At 43.1% G+C, this 23,230-nt stretch overlaps 2 protein-coding genes across 4 annotated transcripts; one reads left to right on the plus strand and one right to left on the minus strand.

The window, feature by feature from the left end:
* Positions 1-487: 487 nt before the first annotated feature.
* On the plus strand, positions 488-3,107 carry LOC109908655 (insulin-like). Its single transcript, XM_020507313.2, has 2 exons — positions 488-683; positions 2,808-3,107. Exons 1-2 carry the CDS (start codon positions 488-490, stop codon positions 2,957-2,959), a joined length of 348 nt encoding a protein of 115 aa, XP_020362902.1. The 3' UTR covers positions 2,960-3,107.
* A 1,459-nt stretch (positions 3,108-4,566) lies between these two features.
* hmmr (hyaluronan-mediated motility receptor (RHAMM)) lies at positions 4,567-23,031 on the minus strand. Of its 3 annotated transcripts, none has more exons than XM_020505258.2 (21): positions 22,873-23,031; positions 22,387-22,491; positions 20,625-20,710; positions 17,693-17,770; positions 14,513-14,701; positions 14,068-14,154; positions 12,175-12,286; positions 11,839-11,904; positions 11,670-11,743; positions 10,773-10,846; positions 10,246-10,613; positions 9,827-9,963; positions 9,531-9,745; positions 8,425-8,529; positions 7,677-7,889; positions 7,060-7,588; positions 6,878-7,017; positions 6,544-6,610; positions 6,149-6,325; positions 5,768-5,903; positions 4,567-5,148 (listed from the first exon to the last, which is right to left on the minus strand). In XM_020505258.2, exons 1-21 carry the CDS (start codon positions 22,916-22,918, stop codon positions 5,135-5,137), a joined length of 3,018 nt encoding a protein of 1,005 aa, XP_020360847.1. In that variant the 5' UTR covers positions 22,919-23,031; the 3' UTR covers positions 4,567-5,134. The 3 variants fall into 3 exon arrangements, with proteins under 3 accessions (XP_020360847.1, XP_020360846.1, XP_020360845.1); XM_020505257.2 differs by having other exon boundaries at positions 6,878-6,999; positions 7,042-7,588; XM_020505256.2 differs by having other exon boundaries at positions 4,582-5,148; positions 6,878-7,588; positions 22,873-23,030.
* Between the last annotated feature and the right edge of the window lie 199 nt (positions 23,032-23,230).

Below are 23,230 nucleotides of genomic sequence, written 5' to 3' on the forward strand. Positions count from 1 at the left end.
GGTAATATGGTCTCTCTCTCCCTCCAGATCTCATATGGCTGTGATAGTGGTCTCTCTCCCCTCCAGATCTCATATGGCTGTGGTAATATGGTCTCTCTCTCCCTCCAGATCTCATATGGCTGTGGTAATATGGTCTCTCTCTCCCTCCAGATCTCATATGGCTATGATAGTATGGTCTCTCTCTCCCTCCAGATCTCATATGGCTGTGGTAGTATGGTCTCTCTCCCTCCAGATCTCATATGGCTGTGATAGTGGTCTCTCTCTCCCTCCAGATCTCATATGGCTGTGATAATATGGTCTCTCTCTCCCTCCAGATCTCATATGGCTGTGATAGTATGGTCTCTCTCTCCCTCCAGATCTCATATGGCTGTGGTAGTATGGTCTCTCTCTCCCTCCAGATCTCATATGGCTGTGACAGTGGTCTCTCTCTCCCTCCAGATCTCATATGGCTGTGGTAATATGGTCTCTCTCTCCCTCCAGATCTCATATGGCTGTGGTAGTATGGGCCCTGTCTGTTCTGTTACTGCTGGTCCTGTCTTCCCCGGGGGTCTGCTCAGCTCCCAGCGCCCAGCACCTGTGTGGCTCACACCTGGTGGATGCCCTCTACCTGGTCTGTGGGGAACAAGGGTTCTTCTATAACCCCCACAGAATCCCCAGAGACCTACTCCTGCAACACCTTATAGGTGAGACTGTGAACAGGGGGTGATTTGAAGGCTGGCACTATATTCAATATATTTTAAATATGTGATGCTCTTTTATTACAAGCCAACACATTTTGAAAGAGAGGGTATGTTGTTAAAGGTATATATCTGGATTTTGGCAATGAGAACCTTTATCTACATCCTCAGAGTGGATACCATTTATATCTGTGTCCAGTATTATGGAAGTTAGTTAGTTTCTCGAGACAATGCTAAATAGTGTTAGCAAAACAACTGGAAGCCTATGGGTATCTGCTAGCATAATTACCTGTAACGTTGAAGTCTGTAGTCCCCCTCCCCCAACCCTCTCTATATTCAATTCAAATGGGCTTTATTGGCATGGGGAACATATGTTTACATTGTCAAAGCAAGTGAAATAGATAATAAACTAAACTGAAATAAACAATCAAAAATGAACAGTAAACAGGACACACAAGTTTCAAAGGAATAGACAGATTTCAAATGTCATATTATGACTATGTAGTGTTATAATGATGTGCAAATAGTTTATGTACAAAACAAATATGGGTTGTATTTACAATGGTGTTTGTTTACTGGTTGCCCTTTTCTTGTGGCAAAACACACTGTGGTATTTCACCCAATAGATATGGGGGATTCTCAAAATTGGATGTTTTCAAATTCTTTGTGGATCTGTGTAATCTGAGGGAAATATGTGTCTCTAATATGGTCATACATTTGGCAGGAGGTTAGGAAGTGCAGCTCAGTTTCCACCTCATTTTTAGGAAGTACAGCTGTTTCCACCTCATTTTGTGGGCAGCGTGCACATAGCCTGTCTTCTCTTGAGAGACAGTTCTGCCTACCTCAACAGCAAGGCCATGCTCACTGAGTCTGGACATAGTCAAAGCTTTCCTTAAGTTTCTGCCACTGTGTTCTCTGTAAGGACCAAATAGCATTCCAGTTTGCTTTGTTTTTAGGTAAATTCTTTCCAATGTGTCAAGTCATTTTCTTTTTGTTTTCTCATATTTAGGTTAGGTCTAATTGTGTTTGTGAACAGAGCCCCAGGGCCAGCTTGCTTAGGGGATTCTTCTCCAGGTTCATCTCTCTGTTGGTGACGGCTTTGTTTTGGAATCGCTTTTGTGATAATTAGCGTGTATCGGCCTAATTCTGCTCTGCATTATTCGCTGTTTTATGTTGTACATAGAGGATGTTTTTGCAGAATTCTGCATGTAGTCTCTCAATTTGGTGTTTGTCCCATTTTGTGAATTCTTGGTTGGTGAGCGGTTCCCAGACCACACAACCATAAAGACAATGTACTCTATAACTGAATCAAGTACTTTTGATTGCATAGAAGGCCCTTCCTGCCTTGTCTCTCAGATCATTAACAGCTCTGTGGAAGTTACCTGTGGCGCTGATGTTTAGGCCGAGTTATTTAGTTTGTGTGCTTTAGGGCAACGGTGTCTAGATGGAATTTGTATTTGTGGTCCTAGCAACTGAACCTTTTTTGGAACACCATTATTTTTGTCTTACTGATATTTACTGTCAGGGCCCAGGTCTGACAGAAGATCTGGGAGCAGCTGTAGGTCCTCCTTGGTTGAAGGACAGAAGCACCAGGTCATCAGCAAACATTAAATATTTGACTTCAGTCAGTCTCTCTTCCATCTGTGAAGAGGGTATGTTGAAGAGGGTATACCTTCTCTTGAAGTTTGTCATATACTGTAACTATCCCTACTGATCTTTTGCTGAGACCGTTCCGAACTACCGACTTTGTGAGATATCAGATTAAGAATCTTGTGAATTCTCCACATTCCTCATTATATTCTCTCCCAGAACATGATCTAAGTGGATCTATCACCTTAGTTAAACCCTGTGCTCAGACATCCCATTGATATGTCTGAAGTTAACTTTACTTCAGAGGTAGGAAGCTGAGCTACACCTGTCAGATCTCTCCTCTGAAGGACGTGGAGAGCCTTAAACAAGACTAAACGGATTGTGAAGCTCTGATAACACGCTCATTCAGTCTCTGTTAAACAGCCAACATTCTAACTGTTATTTTGCATGAGTGAAGGAGTTTGCTGATCTGCTTTACTTCACAGCTTTTGGGAACTCTCCCTCTCTACATCCCTCCATTTCTCACCCTCTACTTTAAAGGGTTCCTGTCTAGAAAGAGCAGACAGGGTTGGAGGGTGAAGCAGGAACGTCCATGGAAGGACCATGAAGACCAGAAGGTGAAAAGAGGCATTGTGGAACAGTGCTGTCATAAGCCATGTAGCTTCAGCCACCTGCAGAGCTACTGCGACTGACTGGAGTCTACTCCTCATAGTCTACACTCGATTGATAAGAGCACAGACTAGCCTCAAGAGCTACTGGTGGAAGGACATGTCAATCTTGTATACAACTAAATGTCAAGGGAAAACAGAAAAAACAGAAACAATAAAACATGTGTATGACCAGTAACAGACTGTTGGTATGTTGAAGACAGTGGGTCTTTGTTCCAGTTAGGAAGGAAAAGGAAGGAGATACAAATCATGCTCTCAACTGGCTACAGCAGAATGTGGCTGTTGGTGTCAGGAGACATGGGACATTGAGGTTTCTGCCCATGTGAATTTACAAACACACCCCATTAAACATGGGGAATATAAATAATATCTAACCATGCCTAATATCAGAATATTCAAACCTTTAAGACGGCTCAGCTCTAAATATGTGGCTCTGACAAGCGGGTATGCTGGTTCACAGTAGTGTCTGATCAAACGAGTTCATAGGTATGGGACGTTTAACACAACTAATTTCAGAAAGTGTTTCCCCCATTTTGTTGTGAATGAACAGGCCCATGTCAGACAAGGTATAACAGTAACGTCAACAGGCCCATGTCAGACAAGGTATAACAGTAACGTCAACAGGCCCATGTCAGACAAGGTATAACAGTAACGTCAACAGGCCCATGTCAGACAAGGTATAACAGTAACGTCAACAGGCCCATGTCAGACAAGGTATAACAGTAACGTCAACAGGCCCATGTCAGACAAGGTATAACAGTAATGTCAATAGGCCCATGTCAGACAAGGTATAACAGTAATGTCAATAGGCCCATGTCAGGCAAGGTATAACAGTAATGTCAATAGGCCCATGTCAGACAAGGTATAACAGTAACGTCAACAGGCCCATGTCAGACAAAGTATAACAGTAACGTCAACAGGCCCATGTCAGACAAAGTATAACAGTAACGTCAACAGGCCCATGTCAGACAAGGTATAACAGTAATGTCAACAGGCCCATGTCAGACAAGGTATAACAGTAATGTCAATAGGCCCATGTCAGACAAGGTATAACAGTAATGTCAACAGGCCCATGTCAGACAAGGTATAACAGTAATGTCAATAGGCCCATGTCAGACAAGGTATAACAGTAATGTCAGACAAGGTATAACAGTAATGTCAACAGGCCCATGTCAGGCAAGGTATAACAGTAATGTCAATAGGCCCATGTCAGACAAGGTATAACAGTAATGTCAATAGGCCCATGTCAGACAAGGTATAACAGTAATGTCAATAGGCCCATGTCAGACAAGGTATAACAGTAACGTCAGACAAGGTATAACAGTAATGTCAATAGGCCCATGTCAGACAAGGTATAACAGTAATGTCAATAGGCCCATGTCAGACAAGGTATAACAGTAATGTCAATAGGCCCACGTCAGACAAGGTATAACAGTAATGTCAATAGGCCCATGTCAGACAAGGTATAACAGTAATGTCAGACAAGGTATAACAGTAATGTCAATAGGCCCATGTCAGACAAGGTATAACAGTAACGTCAGACAAGGTATAACAGTAACGTCAACAGGCCCATGTCAGACAAGGTATAACAGTAATGTCAACAGGCGTGTATGGAATGATCCCACATCAAAAACACACTCCCTACATTTATTTAAAACAATCATCCCGCTTCTCTCAGTGTGAAGGAAGAGAGAACATGTGGGGCTTTATTTACAAGAGTCAGGCTGTTGGAAGAAAGTAAAAAGGTAAACCAGTGAAAAGAGAACTTACATTCCCATCTTCTGGAAATAAGATGGGAATGTCTAATCAAACAAACTAAATGTAAATGAATAGAGCTAAACATGTACAAGGTATTTGCATTAGACACAACTGTATGTTATGTTGAAGAAAACAAACAAAACATTGTGCTTAATATGAATGCTGTAGCAAAAGAATGACGGGCATGTTTCATGCTGATACTGACATAATTGCTCTATAGGATGGAAAGATAAAGGCCTTTGTTTCTGCTAAAACATATACAGGTTTGCAAACACCCCCACCCCCCCTTGTAGATTCATCAAGTAGCTTTTCAGAGCATTTGGTATCAAATGACAATTAAATATTAGGCAAGAACATGACAACCTCTTGACTCAACAGGAGGCGTCCTGTTCACCCAGGACAGTTGGTGCTTTCTATGAGGGTCTGTCCATTGTTTACCTTTCAACAGCGGTTTCCTAAAAGAGACAGGATTAGAGTTACATTTCTTTAGTCCTCTGATGAGGGGTACAATTCAGGTTAAAAAAAAAAGCTTCTGAAGTTTGCAATTTCGACTCAAATTTCAGACTTGATTTTCCCTAACAAAAAAATGTATCCAGCCCCAACAAAAATGTCCATTAATTATAATCCACATTTCCCATTGGTGCAGGATTATTTTCCCGCTATAGCAATCTAGCTCAAATTAAGACCCGACATCTGTAGCTAGCTATCTTGAAGCTAGATATACCCTACGCAAACAGGCATTAGTGGACATTTGTCAGTTCTTGGGCAGATTCATCTAGAAAAAGCATTCATAAAATACATGAACACTTCACACATGAGCCAAAAACAGCTGTGTCTGTCACAGGTTGGGCCAAATTGTTGTTGTAAGTTCACTATGTGAGCATAGATCAAGACAGGCAGAGTAGAGGTGATGCCATTGAAAGACAACCTGAACCAACTGCCATGCAGCCAATGTGATTGATATTCATCAGGATATTTTCTGTCAGACAATGTTCATGTGAAGGTTTATATGTCTTTAAAAATCTGCCAAATGCGGTCAATTACTCACGAAAAACAACGCTGGTGTGTACTCACCCTGTCTGAGAGGTGCGGCAGCAGGCTGCTCGTTCTCCTTGCTGTCCAGGTGGTTCAAGGCTTTGATGGAGTCAACCCTGCGTTGGGGCTGGCCTCCCTTCTGACGAGACACCTGGGCACGCAGCTTAGACAGCTCCTACACACACACACACACTTTACAATCATGTCCGACTGTAGTACACCCAAAAAGCTTTTACCAACACCATTCCCTTCATGGATTTAAAAGAAGTGGATATATGAAAACAATGGCGAAACTTCTACTCCACAATTTAGTGGAAACTAAAGTGTGTGTGTTGCTATAATCATATTTTGTTAACTCCAATCAATATAGCCCATGCTTATACAGTATGTAAATCTGTAAACCAGACGGAGGCATCTGACCTGTTTGAGGGAGACGTTCTCATCTTTGAGCTTCACCACGTGTCTGATCTTTTGTTTCTGGTTCTGGTGACCCAGCAGACGAGCGTAGGCGTCCGCGAGCCGGGTCAGCTCCTCCTGGTTTGCCCCATTCTCATTCAGTAGCGCGTCCCGTTCTGCAGCAAACCCATTCAGCTGCTCCTGCAGGGCCAGACCAACCGGAGGAAGAGATGGGGGAACATAGAATTTGAAACAGTAGAATGGGCTCTCCCCCGTTTAAGTCAATGATGGGTGTACCCCGTCTATTCATATGGGGAAATATACATGACCATTGGCAGCAACACAGAAGAAAACATCTCAGAGGAACTACATTTCCCATAATGCGGCAGTGGTGACCCCTTGCCTCTGCTGTGACTGACCTGGAAGGGTTTGACCTTAGTGAAGAGCTCCTCGTACTGTCTTCTCCAGTGTTCTGTCTCTGCATCACTGAGAGAGGAAAGGACAGAGTTGGAACAGTGTATTGAGAGCCTATCCTTTGGTGTTATAATGCCATTGTCTTCTACTTGATGATCTGGGCGCGTATTCATAAGGTCTCAGAGTAGGGTGCGGCTCCAGGGTCAGTTCCCCTGTCCATGCAATTGCATTTATTCATTCATCTGAAAGGGGAAACTGATCCAAGAACAGCACTCAGACAGTTCATGAATACAGGCCCTGATCTTCACAGCCCAGTAAGTGCTTCCTGGTCCTCCTCACCTCTTGTCCCGAGTTGCCACCAGCTGTCTCTGGAAGTCTCTTCTCTGTTCCTCCATCTCCCACTGGAGAGTCACCTTTTCCTGGACAACTGGGTCCACCTGGCTCTGGAGAGTCACCTTCTCCTGGACAACTGGGTCCACCTGGCTCTGGAGAGTCACCTTCTCCTGGACAACTGGGTCCACCTGGCTCTGGAGAGAAACCTTCTCTTCCATCAGTTCTAACTGGCTCTGGAGACTCGCTCTCTGTTCTTCTGCCTTCATCAGTCGGTTGTGTATTAGTTCTACCTGGTCCTGAAGGCCCCGTTTGTCTATTTCAAACATCTCCACTACCGTTTTCAGTTCATCCCTCTCTTTCTCTACCTCCATGTGGTTCTCTAGACAGGGCAGATCTTTCTGTACCTGATCCTCCATCTTCTCAAAATGGTTGTGAAGGCTCTGTTTCTCCTTTCCCACCTCTCCTACCAAGCACTTAAGAGCTAGCTTCTCCTCCTCTAACACCTCCACCTGTCTCTCTAGCCTCCCCACCTCCTCTGACATACATTGCTTCAAGTCTCTCCTCTGCACCTCCCTCTCTCCTTTCTCCTGCTCCAGTAGCCTTTGAACCTCCTCTTTCTCCATCCTCTCCTCCTGCAGCTGTCTCTGCACCTCCTCCTCAGCCCTCTTCATCTCCTCATCTCTCTGAGCTAGACGAGTCTGTGCCGCCAACAGCATTCTAGAGGGGAGGTGGGGGACCGAGAGAAGGGAGAGCGTCAGAGGTTGCATATTCAATCACCAAATATTGAGAAGCCTTATGAGCTCACCTTGCATACTCCGCTCTTGCTTTCTCCTGAGCCTGCTGGTCAGCTAGATGTTTCTCCTGCTCCTCCTCCATCTCCTCCCTCACCTTCTTCACCTCCACCTCTTTACACTGATTCATTCTCTCCATCTCTTCTTTCATCTGCTTCGTCACCCTCTCCACCTCTTCCTCCAGCGCTCTACCCCTCTCCTCTGCTCCCTTCAGGGCCTGCCTGGAGCTGGTGGAACAAAATACACATTTTGAAGTCTTAAAGCCGATTTATGCTTGATCCGGGGATGTGGTGTGGAGGCTCCGTACGGAGGGTGTGACAATTGCAGAGCCTCCGGAGGCCAAATCAAGCTCCGTACTGCGATGCCATGCATCTCCCGCCAAACAAATTGCAATGCAGAGAGCTCCATATATCTCCGCATTGGCAGTAGGTGGGGGCAGTACGTCCTGTATAAACACAAACTCACTTACTCCAAGACAACAGCTCTCCTCCACTCTACGAAGAGCAAGAAGTTAGACTGCCCTGAACTGTCATTAACGCTGTACTGACACTGCAGAACCCGATTGACCATAAATTAGCTTTTACAGAGCCATGACTGCTAATACTTTAACCCAAAGTTAAAGGGACAGTTTACTTAAAATGAAGTTTCAGATGTTTTCATCCATCAAAAGTTAACTTTAGTGAAACAAGAAAGTGTATTTTTTTTCTTTGTGAAAGGGTCCCTTTAAACACATTAGTATTGGACAACAGGTCAACTCCATACCTCTCCAGTTCAGTGGCCAGGTCTCCTATCTTGCTGAGGGAGGTGGTGTGTTCCTCCTGCAGGCTCCTCATGGTAGAGTGTACCACCTGCACGTCACTGCTCCTCCTGGATGGAGATACAACACACAACGCTGAAAAGGAACAGCTTGAGCAAAGGGGAGGTGCACAATTCCTAATCTTAGTCACATAGCAGGGCTCCACATTAACACTTGTCCGCTTCCCCTGTATAAGAAAAAATAACATTTGTCAGGGAAGCAGAATATAGATTTAAGTTGCCCGAATGGACAAGTAAAAAAATTAAAATCGCAATATCAAAAATATACTCCGATTATTGGATCAGATTGTCTCCCAATTTCTGTAGACCGCGTCAGAGAAGAATTGTATTGCATTGACAGGCACAAGCTGTCTTCATCCAATCCCCGGGGGCGCCGGTCGTCTTCATCCAATCCCCGGGGGCGCCGGTCGTCTTCATCCAATCCCACTGGCCGGGATGTCCTTGTCCCACTGCGCTCTTGCAACTCCTTGTGACATGCAAGCGGACTTCCGTCGCCAAGTGTACAGTGTTTCCTCCGACACATTGGGGCGGCAGGGTAGCCTAGTGGTTAGAGCATTGGACTAGTAACCGAAAGGTTGCAAGTTCAAATCCCCGAGCTGACGAGGTACAAAATCTGTCGTTCTGCCCCTGAACAGGCAGTTAACCCACTGTTCCTAGGCCGTCATTGAAAATAAGAATTTGTTCTTAACTGACTTGCCTAGTTAAATAAAGGTAAAATTAAAAAAAATATATAATAATTTTACAATAATTTAACATTGGCGGCTGGTTTCCAGGTTAAGGGTTAAGCAAGCAGTGTGTCAAGAAGCAGTGCAGTGTTTTTTTGGGGGGGGCGACAAGCGACAAGTGACTCGAGCTTTCAGTCAAGCCCTGCATAACGAGTAACTATTTGGGATGCAGTCTTCGATTCAGCCAAACCTGTAGCTAAACTCCACGGCAACTCCAGCCAACCAACTTCTCTTATTTGAAACACTATTTCAAAGGATGTTAAAAGTAAAGCCGACAAAGCGCATTTCATTCATGTTTTTAGTTCCGCGTTAAACCTCCAGACTCACCTGTCTAGCAGTGCTCTGGTCTCAGTCAGCTCTCTCTCCAACTCGGTCTTCTCCTGTTGGAGACCCTGTAGGGCCTCCACTCTCCGCTCATCCTGCAACTCCAGAACCGACAGCACTCCTAGAGCCTCCTCCAACTCATCCTCCAACTCTTTTCTTTCCTCCTCTGTCTCCTCCCTCACCCTCTCCAGCACTGAGGCCAGGGAGGCTGCATGCTCCTGGGGAGAACGAGAGGAGTGTCAGATGTAGGATTTTAATGGGTGCCATATTGGATTCAAGTCATCCCCAACACCACTAACCTTTTCCTGCTTCAGCTCCTCAGCCAGGGAGGTGTGTGTCTGCTCCAGCTGCTCCTGCACCTCCTCCTCACTCCTCCTGTTCTCCCGCAGGAGGCTCAGCTCTGCCTTCAGCTCCTCCACTCTCCCCTGGCTACTAACTAAAGACAGATAGACCGACACTTGAATTAGAGCCCACACTGATAACAGCAACCTAGACACTTGATATAGAGCCCACACAGATAAGAGCAACCTAGAAACAATACCCCAAAACCTGACCCTTCAGGAAAACTGGAAACGGGTAAGATCTGAAATTCCTGATAAAATTGCTTAAGATAAGTTCCCATTATAGCCATTCTTTCAGATCTACAAGGAACCATCAAGAGTCTAGTACTTTAGGGTATGTCAGTAATATAAATTAGGGACTAGGATTGTTTGTGTACCGCTCTCCTCCTCCAGGACCTTGCACTTCTCTTCCAGGTGAGCTACTTTCTCATCCAGCTCCTCCCCTGTCCTCCTCAGCACCTCTCGCAGCCGCACTAGCTCCGCCTCTTGCTGCCGCAGTGCAATCTGGGAGTCAGACACTTCCTGGTTGGCCCGTTGCACCTGTACCTCCATCTCTCCCAATGCCTTCTGGGAGGACATCAGCTCCACCTCTCGCCGCTCCAGAAGCTTCTCCGTCTCCTGCAAAGCATCACGGGAAGCCTGCAGGTCCTGCTGACCTTTCTCTGACTCCTCCTCCTTCTGACGGAGAGTGTTCTGAGAGTTTTCGAGCTCCGCGGTGCACTGCTCAAGTTTCTGCTCAAGATGGCTGAGAGAAAAGGACATATGTGAGATCAGCTGTTGTTTTGCATGTCAACCAAGACAACTTGGAAACTGATGTCATCAATTTCAACGTGGACAGAAAAATAAACCCTGAATTTCAATGATTCTGAAAGAAGTTTCAGGGAGGACATGTGCATTTGCTCACCCCAGTTTCTCCTGCTGAGACTCAGAGATGCTGTTCACCATCTCGGTCTTCCCATGAAGCTTCATACGCAGATCCTAAGGAGACACAATAGCATGTTATAACAGCCTCAATGAAAACTATTTTCTGTGTACGTTGAAAACCCGATGTAAGCATGATCGTGGACCAGTCAAGTAGTTTCTCCATACACGTCTTCCCTCAGTAAACAGTATGTTTAACAGGCTCTCGAGTGGCACAGCATCTGTGTTATAGGCGTCACTACAGACCCTTGTTCGATCCCGGGCTCACAACCGGCCGTGATCAGAAGTCCCATAGGGTAGTGCACAATTGGCCCAGCGTCATCCGGGTTAGGGTTTGGCCGTCATTGTAAAATAAGAATATGTTCTTAACTAACTTGCATAGTTAAATAAAGGTTAAATAAATGTTTTAAAATGTTAGTATTTCATCTCTTGTTCCCTCCCTCCACAGTTTAATCATCAACCTCTCCTTCCTTCTATCCCTCCCTTATTAAGCCCTCCCCCCAAAATTGGAAACATTCCCTTTGAGATTAAAAAAAAATTACCATTCCTCTCCCTTATCGAATGGTTTGTCCTGTCTGAACTAGTTTCATTTGACTTGCTTTGTGTGTGTGGGTCTCTCCTTACATGTTTCTTCCCTCAATGACCAGTATATTAGTTCCTGGATGTGTGGGTCTCCTTACATGTTTCTTCCCTCAGTGACCAGTATATTAGTTCCTGGATGTGTGGGTCTCCTTACATGTTTCTTCCCTCAGTGACCAGCATATTCGTTCCTGGATGTGTGGGTCTCTCCTTACATGTTTCTTCCCTCAATGACCAGTATATTAGTTCATGGATGTGTGTCTCCTTATGTTTCTTCCCTCAGTGACCAGTATATTAGTACCTGGATGTGGTCGTTGGCTGTGTCCAGGTAACCCTGAAGAACATTGACCTCCTCTCTCAGCTCCTGGATCACAGCTGAGAAACAGGGATACAGCACATGGTTAGAATCATGCCATCTAAAGGAAGAATTATACAGAGGATGGGAGAATGGACATAAACACACAACTTACCTTGCAGCGTATCCATATCATTCTCCAGCTCCTCATTCTGGACTTTGGTGTCATGGTGGAGGTCCTCTGAAAACCAAACATTACATTTAAAAAAAACATGTTTTTTTGTCCAACTAAGCCAGGTACTGTATTAGGGGTAAGGTGTCAACACAGGCTTGTTTGACTATTTTAATCCATCTCTTAATATAAATTGTGTTAATCTTTCTCACCTTTATTAGTTTAGGACTTTGAACTAGATTTTGTTGGTAAGAAATGTCCTGTATAAAAAACATTTGATTGATTGATAAGCACTAGGCAGGTTAACGATGAGGTGTCAGTGAGGTCAGGTGTTCTCACCCAGGTCCTTGTTCCTCTCCCTCAGGGCGGTGAGTGTAGCTCTGGCTGCCTCCAGGTCTGTCTCCAGCAACTTCACCTGGCCCTCTGTACTGATCTGGAGGAAACTCAGCTCCTGATAGGACAACAACTGTCAGTCACTCAACCATCCATACTACACCTGCAGGAAACTCAGCTCCTGAACAAAAACACTATCAGCACACACATTAATAATTTAGAGCGAAAGAGGTGTGCAAGGCAAACACCACTAGATAGACGGGATAGTAAATGGTGTGTGAACAGGGCCACGTTCATTCACCAAACATTGCAGATATAGATATGTGATGAATAGAGCCAAACCTTGCAGATAGAAATGTGATGAATAGAGCTGTCATGACGTTGGCCTGGGGGTAGGTTTATGACAGTCATAAATACATCTTCCCCCCCTTTTCCTCTCTCTACCCTACTGATGTTACATTTGTAAAAACCTTGGTTAACAGAGATTCTGGGAACATCAGAAGGTGGGAGGAAGTGAACTATATTCTGGTAATCCGAACAATTGAACATATGCGGTGGTACTTAATGAATATGATGTCAGTTCGGTTGTCATCTGAGACATTCTCATCAATGATAAGATGACAAACTCTACAGTGGAAAGTCTACACATCAGAGTTATCAGATTCACATGGAATTGTTGTTCAATTTAAATGTTTGAATATGAAATGATTCGTGATGGGATGAAATGTGATTTTAGCTTCTAAATGTAAGATTAGGGTTTTCATAAGATAGGGCTCTGCTCAATCAGTGAGCATTTATAGCCCATGTGAAGGGACATGGGCTATAAAACTTTTCAGACACCCCCTCCTCTCCCTTCCTATATAAGCCCTTGACGACAATGTAACCTCCTGTTCTGAGGATGTAGGACAACGGTCCGATGTCAGAATGGTTCAGATAATAACTACAGAACGAAACCAACATCAGTGTGAGCTTTGGTTGCGAATGGTATGAACTTTGAACTCTTATTCACTACAGAAGTGATACCTCCTAGCCGTTGAGTTATCAACAGCAGCTGCAAACGAGGGTTAGGAAGGAACAGACAACAGTATCCCATCTATCACACAACGACACTACTACAACTTATCCAATTGACCACCAGAGACATTCTTCAAAGGACAGAGGACTCGGTTTGGCAACACGGTCTTCCATCTACCACCAACCTACTGAAGCGCAGCTCAGAATAAATATTAATTGCATTTTCCTTTTCCAAATGGGCGGTAATTTACAATGCATCATATACTGTATTTAAGATAGCACAGCTTCTCCCTGTGTCCCTCAGTCTTCCCGCTCTTTCACTCAAACCCAGCCCTTTTCCTTTGTGTAACAAGCTGTCATATCTGTTTCGCCCGCTAGGGACATTTTCCTTTATGAAGTCATTTGTAATCAAGTTATGATTTAATTATATGTATATGTAATTCTGTGTGATTATTTAGTAAATAAATAATTAAACCCAATTTTGTATTGCTGATTGTTAGCCAGGGTTCGTGCAGACAACTTTCAGATGAGACTGAATTAAGATGACGATTAATATTGACTGCTATTGATGTAAACTATTACTAGGTCTTTAAGAGTTTATTCGGGAGTTAACAGCTCTATAAATATTATTTTGTGTTGCCCAACTCTCTAGTTAATTACCTTTACATGATTAGCTCAATCAGGTAATAGTAATTACGGATAAATTATTTTATAGACTAGCATGTCATATTACTTAATCCGGCATAGCCAAAGACACGACAGAGCCAAACCTGGCAGATAGAAATGTGATGAATAGAGCCAACGTAGTAATTTATTCGAAATATTAGTATGTTCTATACAGCATATTTCAATCTGAAAATTTGAACACTTTGGGTAGTGCTGAACCTTGTCATTGACGTCCAATTTGTTTCTGGCCTCCATCAGCTCCATAGACAGAGACTGGATCCTCTTCTTAGTGGTGTCTGCAGAAACCTGGTGGAAGACAACACAATCAGACATTTACAAAACAAGGTACAAACAGAAAATGCAAACATTTCTAATTGAACAAGTTGGGGGGATAGTACCCGATAACAGTATTGTTTTGTCAACTAGACCCAGATAACCCATAACCAGTTTATACCTTTCTAACCCTGCAGTTAAAGACTTTTGCTTTAAGAACATTGGGCCGGTTTCCCAAGCACAGATTAAGTCCAAGACTAAAAAGCATTCTTAAAAATGGAGATTCTCCATTGAAATAGCTTTTAATTTCCGCATTTGGCCAAATCTGTTAGGAAAGCAACCCATTGAGTTGAGCATACCAACGTTTGACTACCATCAAACACCACATTACCTTGTTCTTGAGGAACTCGTTAGTCTTCTTAAGCTCAGCCAGCTGTCTCTCCAGGGTGGTGATGTTAGCTGCCAGACCAGTCTTCTCCCTGACCGCAGACAACAGCTTGGCCTCCACCTTCCTCAGCTCCTCCTCCAGGGTTACCAGGCGCCTGTCCTGCTCCCCGCGCTGCTGCACCAGGGACCGGATCTACAGGAGGGAGGGAAGAGACAGGGTGAATCAGATTGAAGGAAGAAAATAAGGCGTGCAGTAAGGTAGGTCACAGCAGCTGTGATAACTGGAAAACCTTGTGTCCACATTAGAGGTCGACTGATTAATCAGAATGGCCGATTTCAAGTTTTCGTAACAATCGGAAATCTGTATTTTTGGATGCCGACTTTGCAGTTTTTTAATTTTACAACTTTATTTAACGAGTGAACGTAACCTCTCGGTGTTAGGGGGCATTATTTTCATTTTTGGGGAAAAAAAACATTCCCGTTTTAAACGGGATATTTTGTCAGGACAAGATGCTAGAATATGCATATAATTGAGAGCTTTGGATAGAATACACTAACGTCTCCAAACCTGTAAAGATATTGTCTGTGAGTATAACAGAACTGATGTTGCAGGCGAAAGCCTGAGAAAAATCCAATCCGGAAGTGCCCCAGGTTTTGAAAGCGCTGCGTTCCAATGACTCCCTATATGGCTGTGAATGTACCATCAACGAGCTTACGCTTTCTACGTATTCCCCAAGGTGTCTACAGCATTGTGACGTAGTTTTATGCATTTCTGTTGAAGAATAGCCGTATAGGGGCACATTGCGTAAGTGGTCACATGGTGGCTCCGAGAGAGATTCTCACGTAAAGTGCAGAGGTAGCCATTACTCCAATCGGTCCTAGAGAAAAAGGAATTGTCCTGACGGATACATTATCGAATAGATATTAGAAAAACACCTTGAGGATGGATTCTAAACAACGTTTGCCATGTTTCTGTCGATATCATGGCGGTAATTTGGAATATTTTTCGGCGTTGTGGTGACCGCAATTTCCAGGCGATTTCTCAGCCAAACGTGAAGAACAAACGGAGCCATTTCGCCTACAAAAATAATATTTTGGGGAAAAATGAACTTTGGCTGTCTACCTGGGAGTCTGGTGAGTGAAAACATCCGAAGTTCAAAGGGAAACGATTTAATTTGATTGCTTTTCTAATTTCCGTGACAAGTTTTCCTGCTGCTAGCAAGGCATAATGCTATGCTATGATAAACTTACACAAATGCTTGTCTAGCGTTGGCTGTAAAGCATATTTAGAAAATCTGAGATGACAGGGTGATTAAGAAAAGGCTAATCTGTGTTCCAATATATATTTCACTTGTGATTTTCATGAATAGGAATATTTTCTAGGAAGATTTATGTCCGTTGCGTTATGCTAATTAGTGTCAGATGATAACGGTCCCGTTCACGGGCTGGGCGTCACTACAGGTTAAGAACACATTCTTAATTTCAATGACGGCCTAGGAACGGTAGGTTAACTGCCTTGTTCATGGGCAGAACGACAGATTTTTACCTTGTCAGCTCGGGGACTCAATCTTGTAACCTTACGGTTAACTACTCCAACACTCTAACCACCTGCCTCACGAGGAGCCTGCCTGTTACGCAAATGCAGTAAGAAGCCAAGGTAAGTTGCTAGCTAGCATTAAACTTATCTTATAAAAAAACAATCAAAATCACTAGTTAACTACACATGGTTGATGATATTACTAGTTTATCTAGCGTGTCCTGCGTTGCATATAATCGATGCGCATTCGTGAAAAAGGACTGTTGTTGCTCCAACGTGTACCTAACCATAAACAATGCCTTTCTTAAAATCAATACAGTAGTAGTATATATTTTTAAACCTGCATATTTAGCTAAAAGAAAGGTAAGCAGGCAATATTAACCAGGTGAAATTGTGTCACTTCATTTGCGTTCTTTGTACGCAGAGTCAGGGTATATGCAACAGTTTGGGCAGCCTGGCTCATTGCGAACTAATTTCCCAGAATTTTACGTAATTGTGACATAACATTGAAGGTTTTGCAATGTAACAGCAATATTTAGACTTAGGGATGCCCTCCGTTAGATAAAATACGGAACGGTTCCGTATTACACAGAAATAAACGTTTTGTTTTCGAAATGATAGTTTCCGGATTTGACCATATTAATAAAGTACGGCTCGTATTTCTATGTTATAATTAAGTCTATGATTTGATAGCGCAGTCTGACTGAGCAGTGGTAGGCAGCAGCAGGCTCGTAAGCATTCATTCAAACCGCACTTTCGTGCGTTTTGCCAGCAGCTCTTCGCAATGCTTCAAGCATTGCACTGTTTATGACTTCAAGCCTATCAACTCCCGAGATTAGGCTGGAGTAACCGATGTGAAATGACTAGCTAGTTAGCGGGGTGCGTGCTAATAGCGTTTCAAACGTCACTCGCTCTGAGACTTAGAGTGGTTGTTCCCCTTGCTCTGCATGGGTAACGCTGCCTCGAGGGTGGTTGTTGTCGTTGTGTTCCTGGTTCGAGCCCAGGAAGGAGCAAAGAGGGACGGAAGCTATACTGTTACACTGGCAATACAAAAGTACATATAAGAACATCCAATAGTCAAAGGTATATGAAATACAAATCATAAAGAGAGAAATAGTCCTATAATAACTACAACTTAAAACTTCTTACCTGGGAATATTGAAGACTCATGTTAAAAGGAACGACCAGCTTTCATATGTTCTCATGTTCTGAGCAAAGAACTTAAACGTTAGCTTTCTTACATGGCACATATTGCACTTTTACTTTCTTCTCCAACACTTTTTTTGTTGCATTATTTAAACCAAATTGAACATGTTTCATTATTTGAGGCTAAATTGATTTTATTGATGTATTATATTACGTTAAAATAAGTGTTCATTCAGTATTGTTGTAATTGTCATTATTACAAATAAATGTAATTTTTTTAAATAAAAAACGGCCAATTAATCTGTATCGGCTTATTGGTCCTCCAATTATCGGTGTCGGCGTTGAAAATTCATAATCGGTCGACCTCTAGTCCACATCCATGATAAGTCTCGTCACTAATTTTCATTTAACTGGTAACACTGACAATGTATGTATGCTATTGGGACAGACAAGACAATATTTTTTTTTTTCTCCTCAAACCAGTCTGTATAACTAGGCTACCTCTTTCTCCAGGAGTTTCTGCTGTTTCATCTGCATCGATTGGCCGCTCTTGTCTTTCTTTGACATGGACCCATCAACCTGGGTGAAGGAGGAATGGAATAATGAATTGCACAGGGCCATTACATTAAGGTTCAAGGGACAGTTCAGGATTTTGTCAATGAAACCCTTCATTTACTTTCCCCAGAGTCAGATGAACTCATGGATACTATTTTACGTCAATGCATTCAGTTTGAAGGAAGCTGCCAACTAGAATTAGTGCTATTGCTAACTAGTGTTAGCACAATGACTAAGTCTATGGGATCAGCTAGTATGGGAAAAACTATCAGGCTAGGTGTTCCTGTAGAATTTCAGTCATTGCGCTAACACTAGTTAGCATTGGCTTCCTTCATTTATATTTATTTTTATTTCACCTTTATTTAACCAGGTAGGCTAGTTGAGAACATACTGGACCGACAAAAATGGTTAACATTATGTTATCGGACTCTGGAGAAGTAGATAAAGGGCTCCATTGACAAAATCCTGAACTATCCCTTTAAAGCACCAGGGGTGTATCCAGTAGTCAGATTCAGTTGCAAAACATTTCGCAACAGAAACGGTTTCCCCAAACAGAAAACGTTTCGCAAGGAAAACAAGAGTTTATATTCGACAAATTCAAGTAGGTCCCTCCCAGTTTCATTATGTTTGCTTCCATTTAGTTCCTAGAGTAAACTGTCAAATCTGACAAGGTTATCTTGATGATGTGGCTGTGCCAACCAGGGAGGATGTGTTTATTATGTGAACACCAACTTACTAAAATATACGTTTGAATAACACTGAGGGGCAGAGATTTTACAGCTAATGTCGGTTTGCCTGAGGCTGATGCCGTGCAGGTGTACACATGCATATACAAACACTCACTCAAATAAGCGCATACAAGAACACACATACAGTCGTGGCCAAAAGTTTTGAGAATGACACAAATACTCATTTTCACAAAGTCTGCTGCCTCAGTTTGTATGATGGCAATTTGCATATACTCCAGAATGTTATGAAGAGTGATCAGATGACTTGCAATTAATTGTAAAGTCCCCCTATACCATGCAAATTAACTGAATCCCCCCCAAAAAAACATTTCAGCTGCATTTCAGCCCTGCCACAAAAGGACCAGCTGACATCATGTCAGTGGTTCTCTCGTTAACACAGGTGTGAGTGTTGACGAGGACAACGCTGGAGATCACTCGGTCATGCTGGTTGAGTTCGAATAACAGACTGGTTGTTCTTCCTCTGTCAATCATGGTTACCCGCAAGGAAACACGTGCCGTCATCATTGCTTTGCAAAAAAAGGGCTTCACAGGCAAGGATATTGATGCCAGTAAGATTGCACCTAAATCAACCATTTATTGGATCATCAAGAACTTCAAGGAGTGCGGTTCAATTGTTGTGAAGAAGGCTTCAAGGTCGCCCAAGAAAAGTCCAGCAAGCGCCAGGAACGTCTCCTAAAGTTGATTCAGCTGCGGGATCGAGGCACCACCAGTACAGAGCTTGCTCAGGAATGGCAGCCTGCAGGTGTCAGTGCATCTGCATGCACAGTGAGGCGAAGACTTTTGGAGGATGACATGGTGTCAAGAAGGGAAGCAAAGAAGCCACTTCTCTCCAGGAAAAACATCAGGGACAGACTGATATTCTGCAAAAGGTACAGGGATTGGACTGCTGAGGACTGGTGTAAAGTCATTTTCTCGGATGAATCCCCTTTCCGATTGTTTGGGGCATCCGGAAAAAAGCTTGTCCGTAGAAGACAAGGTGAGCGCGACCACCAGTCCTGTGCCATGCCAACAGTAAAGCATTCTGAGACCATTCATGTGTGGGGTTGCTTCTCAGCCAAGGGAGTGGGCTCTCACAATTTTGCCTAAGAACACAAGCATGGATAAAGAATGGTACCAACACATCCTCCGAGAACAACTTCTCCCAACCTCCGAGAACAACTTCTCCCAACCATCCAGGAACAGTTTGGTGACGAACAATACCTTTTCCAGCATGATGGAGCACCTTGCCATAAGGCAAAAGTCATAACTAAGTGGCTCAGGGAAAAAAAACATGAATATTTTGAGTCCATGGCCAGGATACTCCCCAGACCTTAATCCCATTGAGAACTTGTGGTCAATCCTCAAGAGGCGGGTGGACAAACAAAACCCCACAAATTCTGACAAACTCCAAGCATTGATTATGCAAGAATGGGCTGCCATCAGTCAGGATGTGGCCCAGAAGTTAATTGACAGCATGCCAGGGCGGATTGCAGAGGTCTTGAAAAAGAAGGGTCAACACTGCAAATATTGACTCTTTGCATCAACTTCATGTAATTGCCAATAAAACCTTTGACACTTATGCTTGTAATTATACTTCAGTATTCCATAGTAACATCTGACAAAAATATCTAAAGACACTGAAGCAGCACTTTGTGATAATTCATATTTCTGTCATTCTCATAACTGTTGGCCACGACTGTACATGTAATAGTACCAGACATGCACACAAACATATACAGTTGGGACTGTTATGATTTTAGTTGTCCTTGATGTCCTTTTTTTGCAGTGTTGTTAGCTGTTTTCTTCTGTCTTTTTTCTCTTTAGTTAATTGTCTTGGTTGTTTGTGCATCGGGGGGTTCTTGGGTGTGGGGAATGGTATGAATTGTATATTTTCTTCTTGGGCGGGGTCTCAAATGGTTGAGGGACAGCTATTGGGGAACTGTGGGGGGGGTTCGGGTTCACGCTTTTCGGCCTGGTTGGAGATCTGTCAACGTGCCCTTCAGCAGGGCATTGACCCTGGATGCTTCTGTGTGTCGCTCTGAATGAGAGTCTGTTGGATGACTGGTGTGGTGTAGTTGTTGAGCGGCTTCACTGCACTATATAGTATTTTTTTTGATATTCAATAAAATAAAAAAGAAACACCAACTTACCAGGCCATCCACAGACATGGTCCTACGCACAGCCACAGGTGACATGGGAACATCTTTAGAAGGAGATGGTGGTGGGATGAAAGGAGCTGAATGGAGAGAAAATTGTGAAATTACAATGCTGTAGAAAGTAAAAACATCTAGGCTGTACACTACCGGTCAAAAGTTTTGGAACGCCTACTCATTCAATGGTTTTTCTTTATTTGTACTATTTTCTACATTGCAGCACAACAGGGAAGACATCAAAACTATGACATAACACAGAATGTAGTAACCAAACATATTTTATATTTGAGATTCTTCAAAGTAGCCACCCTTTGCCTTGATGACAGCTTTGCACACTTGGCATTCTCTCAACCAGCTTCACCTGGAATGCTTTTCCAACAGTCTTGAAGGAGTTCCCACATATGCTGAACACTTGTTGACTGCTTTTCCTTCACTCTGAGGTCCGACTCATCCCAAACCATCTCAATTAGGTTGAGGTCGGGTGATTGTGGAGGCCAGGTCATCTGATGCAGCACTCCATCACTCTCCTTCTTGGTCAAATAGCCCTTACACAGCCTGGAGGTGTGTTGGGTCATTGTCCCGCTGATAAAATGACAATCAAACTAAGCGCAAACCAGATGGGATGGCGTATCGCTGCAGAATGCTGTGGTAACCATGCTGGTTAAGTGTGCCTTGAATTCTAAATAAATCACAGACATTGTCACCAGCAAAGCAGCCCCACACCATAACACCTCCTCCTCCATTCTTTATGATGTTAAACACACATGCAGAGATCATCCGGTCACCCACACCGCATCTCACAAAGACACGGCGGTTGGAGCCAAGTTTGGACTCCAGACCACAAGACAAATTTCCACTGGTCTAATGTTCATTGCTCGTGTTTCTTGGCCCAAGAAGGTCTCTTCTTCTCATTGCTGTCATTTAGCAGTGTTTCTTTGCAGCAATTCGATCATTAAGGCCTGATTCACAGTCTCCTCTGAACAGTTGATGTTGAGATGGTCTGTTACTTGAACTCTGTGAAGCATTCATTTGGGCTGCAATTTCTGAGGCTGGTAACTCTAATGAACTTATCCTCTACAGCAGATGTAACTCTGGGTATTCCTTTCCTGTGGCGGTCCCCATGAGACAGTTTCATCATAGCACTTGATGGTTTTTGCGACCACACTTGAAGAAACTTTCATAGTTCTTGAAATTTAAGTATTGACTGACCTTCACGTCTTAAAGTAATGATGAACTGTCATTCTCTTTGCTTATTTGAGCTGTTATTGCCATAATATGGACTTGGTCTTTTACCAAATAGGGCTTTATTCTGTACACCCCCCTACCTTGTCACAACACAACTTATTGGCTCAAACGCATTAAGGAAAGAAATTACACAACATTTAACAAGGCACACCTGTTAATGTAAATGCATTCCAGGTGACAACCTCATGAAGCTAGTTGAGAGAATGCCAAGAGTGTACAAAGCTGTCAAGGCAAAAGGTGGCTATTTGAATTAGGTCGGGTGTATAGAAAATATATTTTGATTTATTTAACACTTTTTTGGTTAGTACATGATTCCATGTGTTATTTCATAGTTCTGATGTCTTCATTATTATTCTACAATGTAGAAAATAGTAGAAATAAAGAAAACCCCTTGAATGACGTGTTCTAAAACTTGACAGGTAGTGTAGATCTACTGTCAAAAGTTTGAAAGTTATTTGGTATGACAATTATTTTGTTTAGAGTAGAGCTTCAGTTGTCTGACAGTTAAACTCACCACCACTGGCTTTGAGCAGTTTGAAGCGCTCTGATCGGTGGAAAGAGGCAGGTCCCTTCACCTCTCCTGGTTTCAGCTCATATGTGCCCGGTGCTGGGGCGCAGCCTGTACAAAACATGATGAAAACACAAGCAGCCCAATTCTCATGTTTTGCTCAATTATTGTCAAAAGTGAGAGAAAAAAATATCAGAATTGGTCTGCCTGTGTAAAAGCATTGGCATGACTATCAACATAGGTATCCAATTAACTACCGTAACCGACGTGGACTTGTTTTGCCCTTTGCTTGGTGGATTGGAGTAACGTTTACGTTAACTAGCTAGTTAGTAAACAATTGTATACTAAATATTGTTGGATAGCTACGTTAGCGCTAATCTAACTAACGTTAGATTAGCTGGCTAAATTACTTAAAGCAGCTAACGTTAGCTAAGCCAAAGAAAGCAACGTTAGTTGGCTAGGTTTGCTCAGCTAAATAATTATTTAACTTACCGATATTTTCATTAAATCGTTTCACTGGAGCTCTTGAAAAAGACATGGCTTAAGTTTGGACGAAATAGTTCACTCGAAAATTAGTAGCTAGTTTAAAAATTATAGCGACGCACGAAGAGTTCTAACGCACTGATTCAAATTCAAAACTCCAGTATCAACACGTGAGGTATCCCGCTGACCTATCAAAACTAGCAACGTCATAACGTCGAGAAAAGACGACAGGAATTTAACCAATCACAGCAGAGGAAACGAGACTTCCGCCAGCGCCCACTGACTTCTGATACATATCGAATACACTGTGGCTATCTTCAAATGCATACCTAATGTTCAAGTTACAATGTACATGGTCATACATGAT

This window comes from Oncorhynchus kisutch, linkage group LG15 (assembly GCF_002021735.2).
Source record: "Oncorhynchus kisutch isolate 150728-3 linkage group LG15, Okis_V2, whole genome shotgun sequence".
Taxonomy (NCBI): domain Eukaryota; kingdom Metazoa; phylum Chordata; class Actinopteri; order Salmoniformes; family Salmonidae; genus Oncorhynchus; species Oncorhynchus kisutch.

Excerpts from the sequence above, each read along its gene's own strand:
- LOC109908655 (XM_020507313.2), top strand. The coding sequence starts at position 488 with ATGGCTGTGGTAGTATGGGCCCTGTCTGTTCTGTTACTGCTGGTCCTG. Across the intron at positions 684-2,807 it reads ACTCCTGCAACACCTTATAG|GGTTCCTGTCTAGAAAGAGC; the intron begins GTGAGACTGTGA and ends TCTACTTTAAAG.
- hmmr (XM_020505256.2), bottom strand. The coding sequence starts at position 22,918 with ATGTCTTTTTCAAGAGCTCCAGTGAAACGATTTAATGAAAATATCG. Across the intron at positions 9,746-9,826 it reads AGGAGCTGAAGCAGGAAAAG|GAGCATGCAGCCTCCCTGGC; the intron begins GTTAGTGGTGTT and ends CGTTCTCCCCAG. Across the intron at positions 6,326-6,543 it reads CTAAGGTCAAACCCTTCCAG|GAGCAGCTGAATGGGTTTGC; the intron begins GTCAGTCACAGC and ends CTGGCCCTGCAG.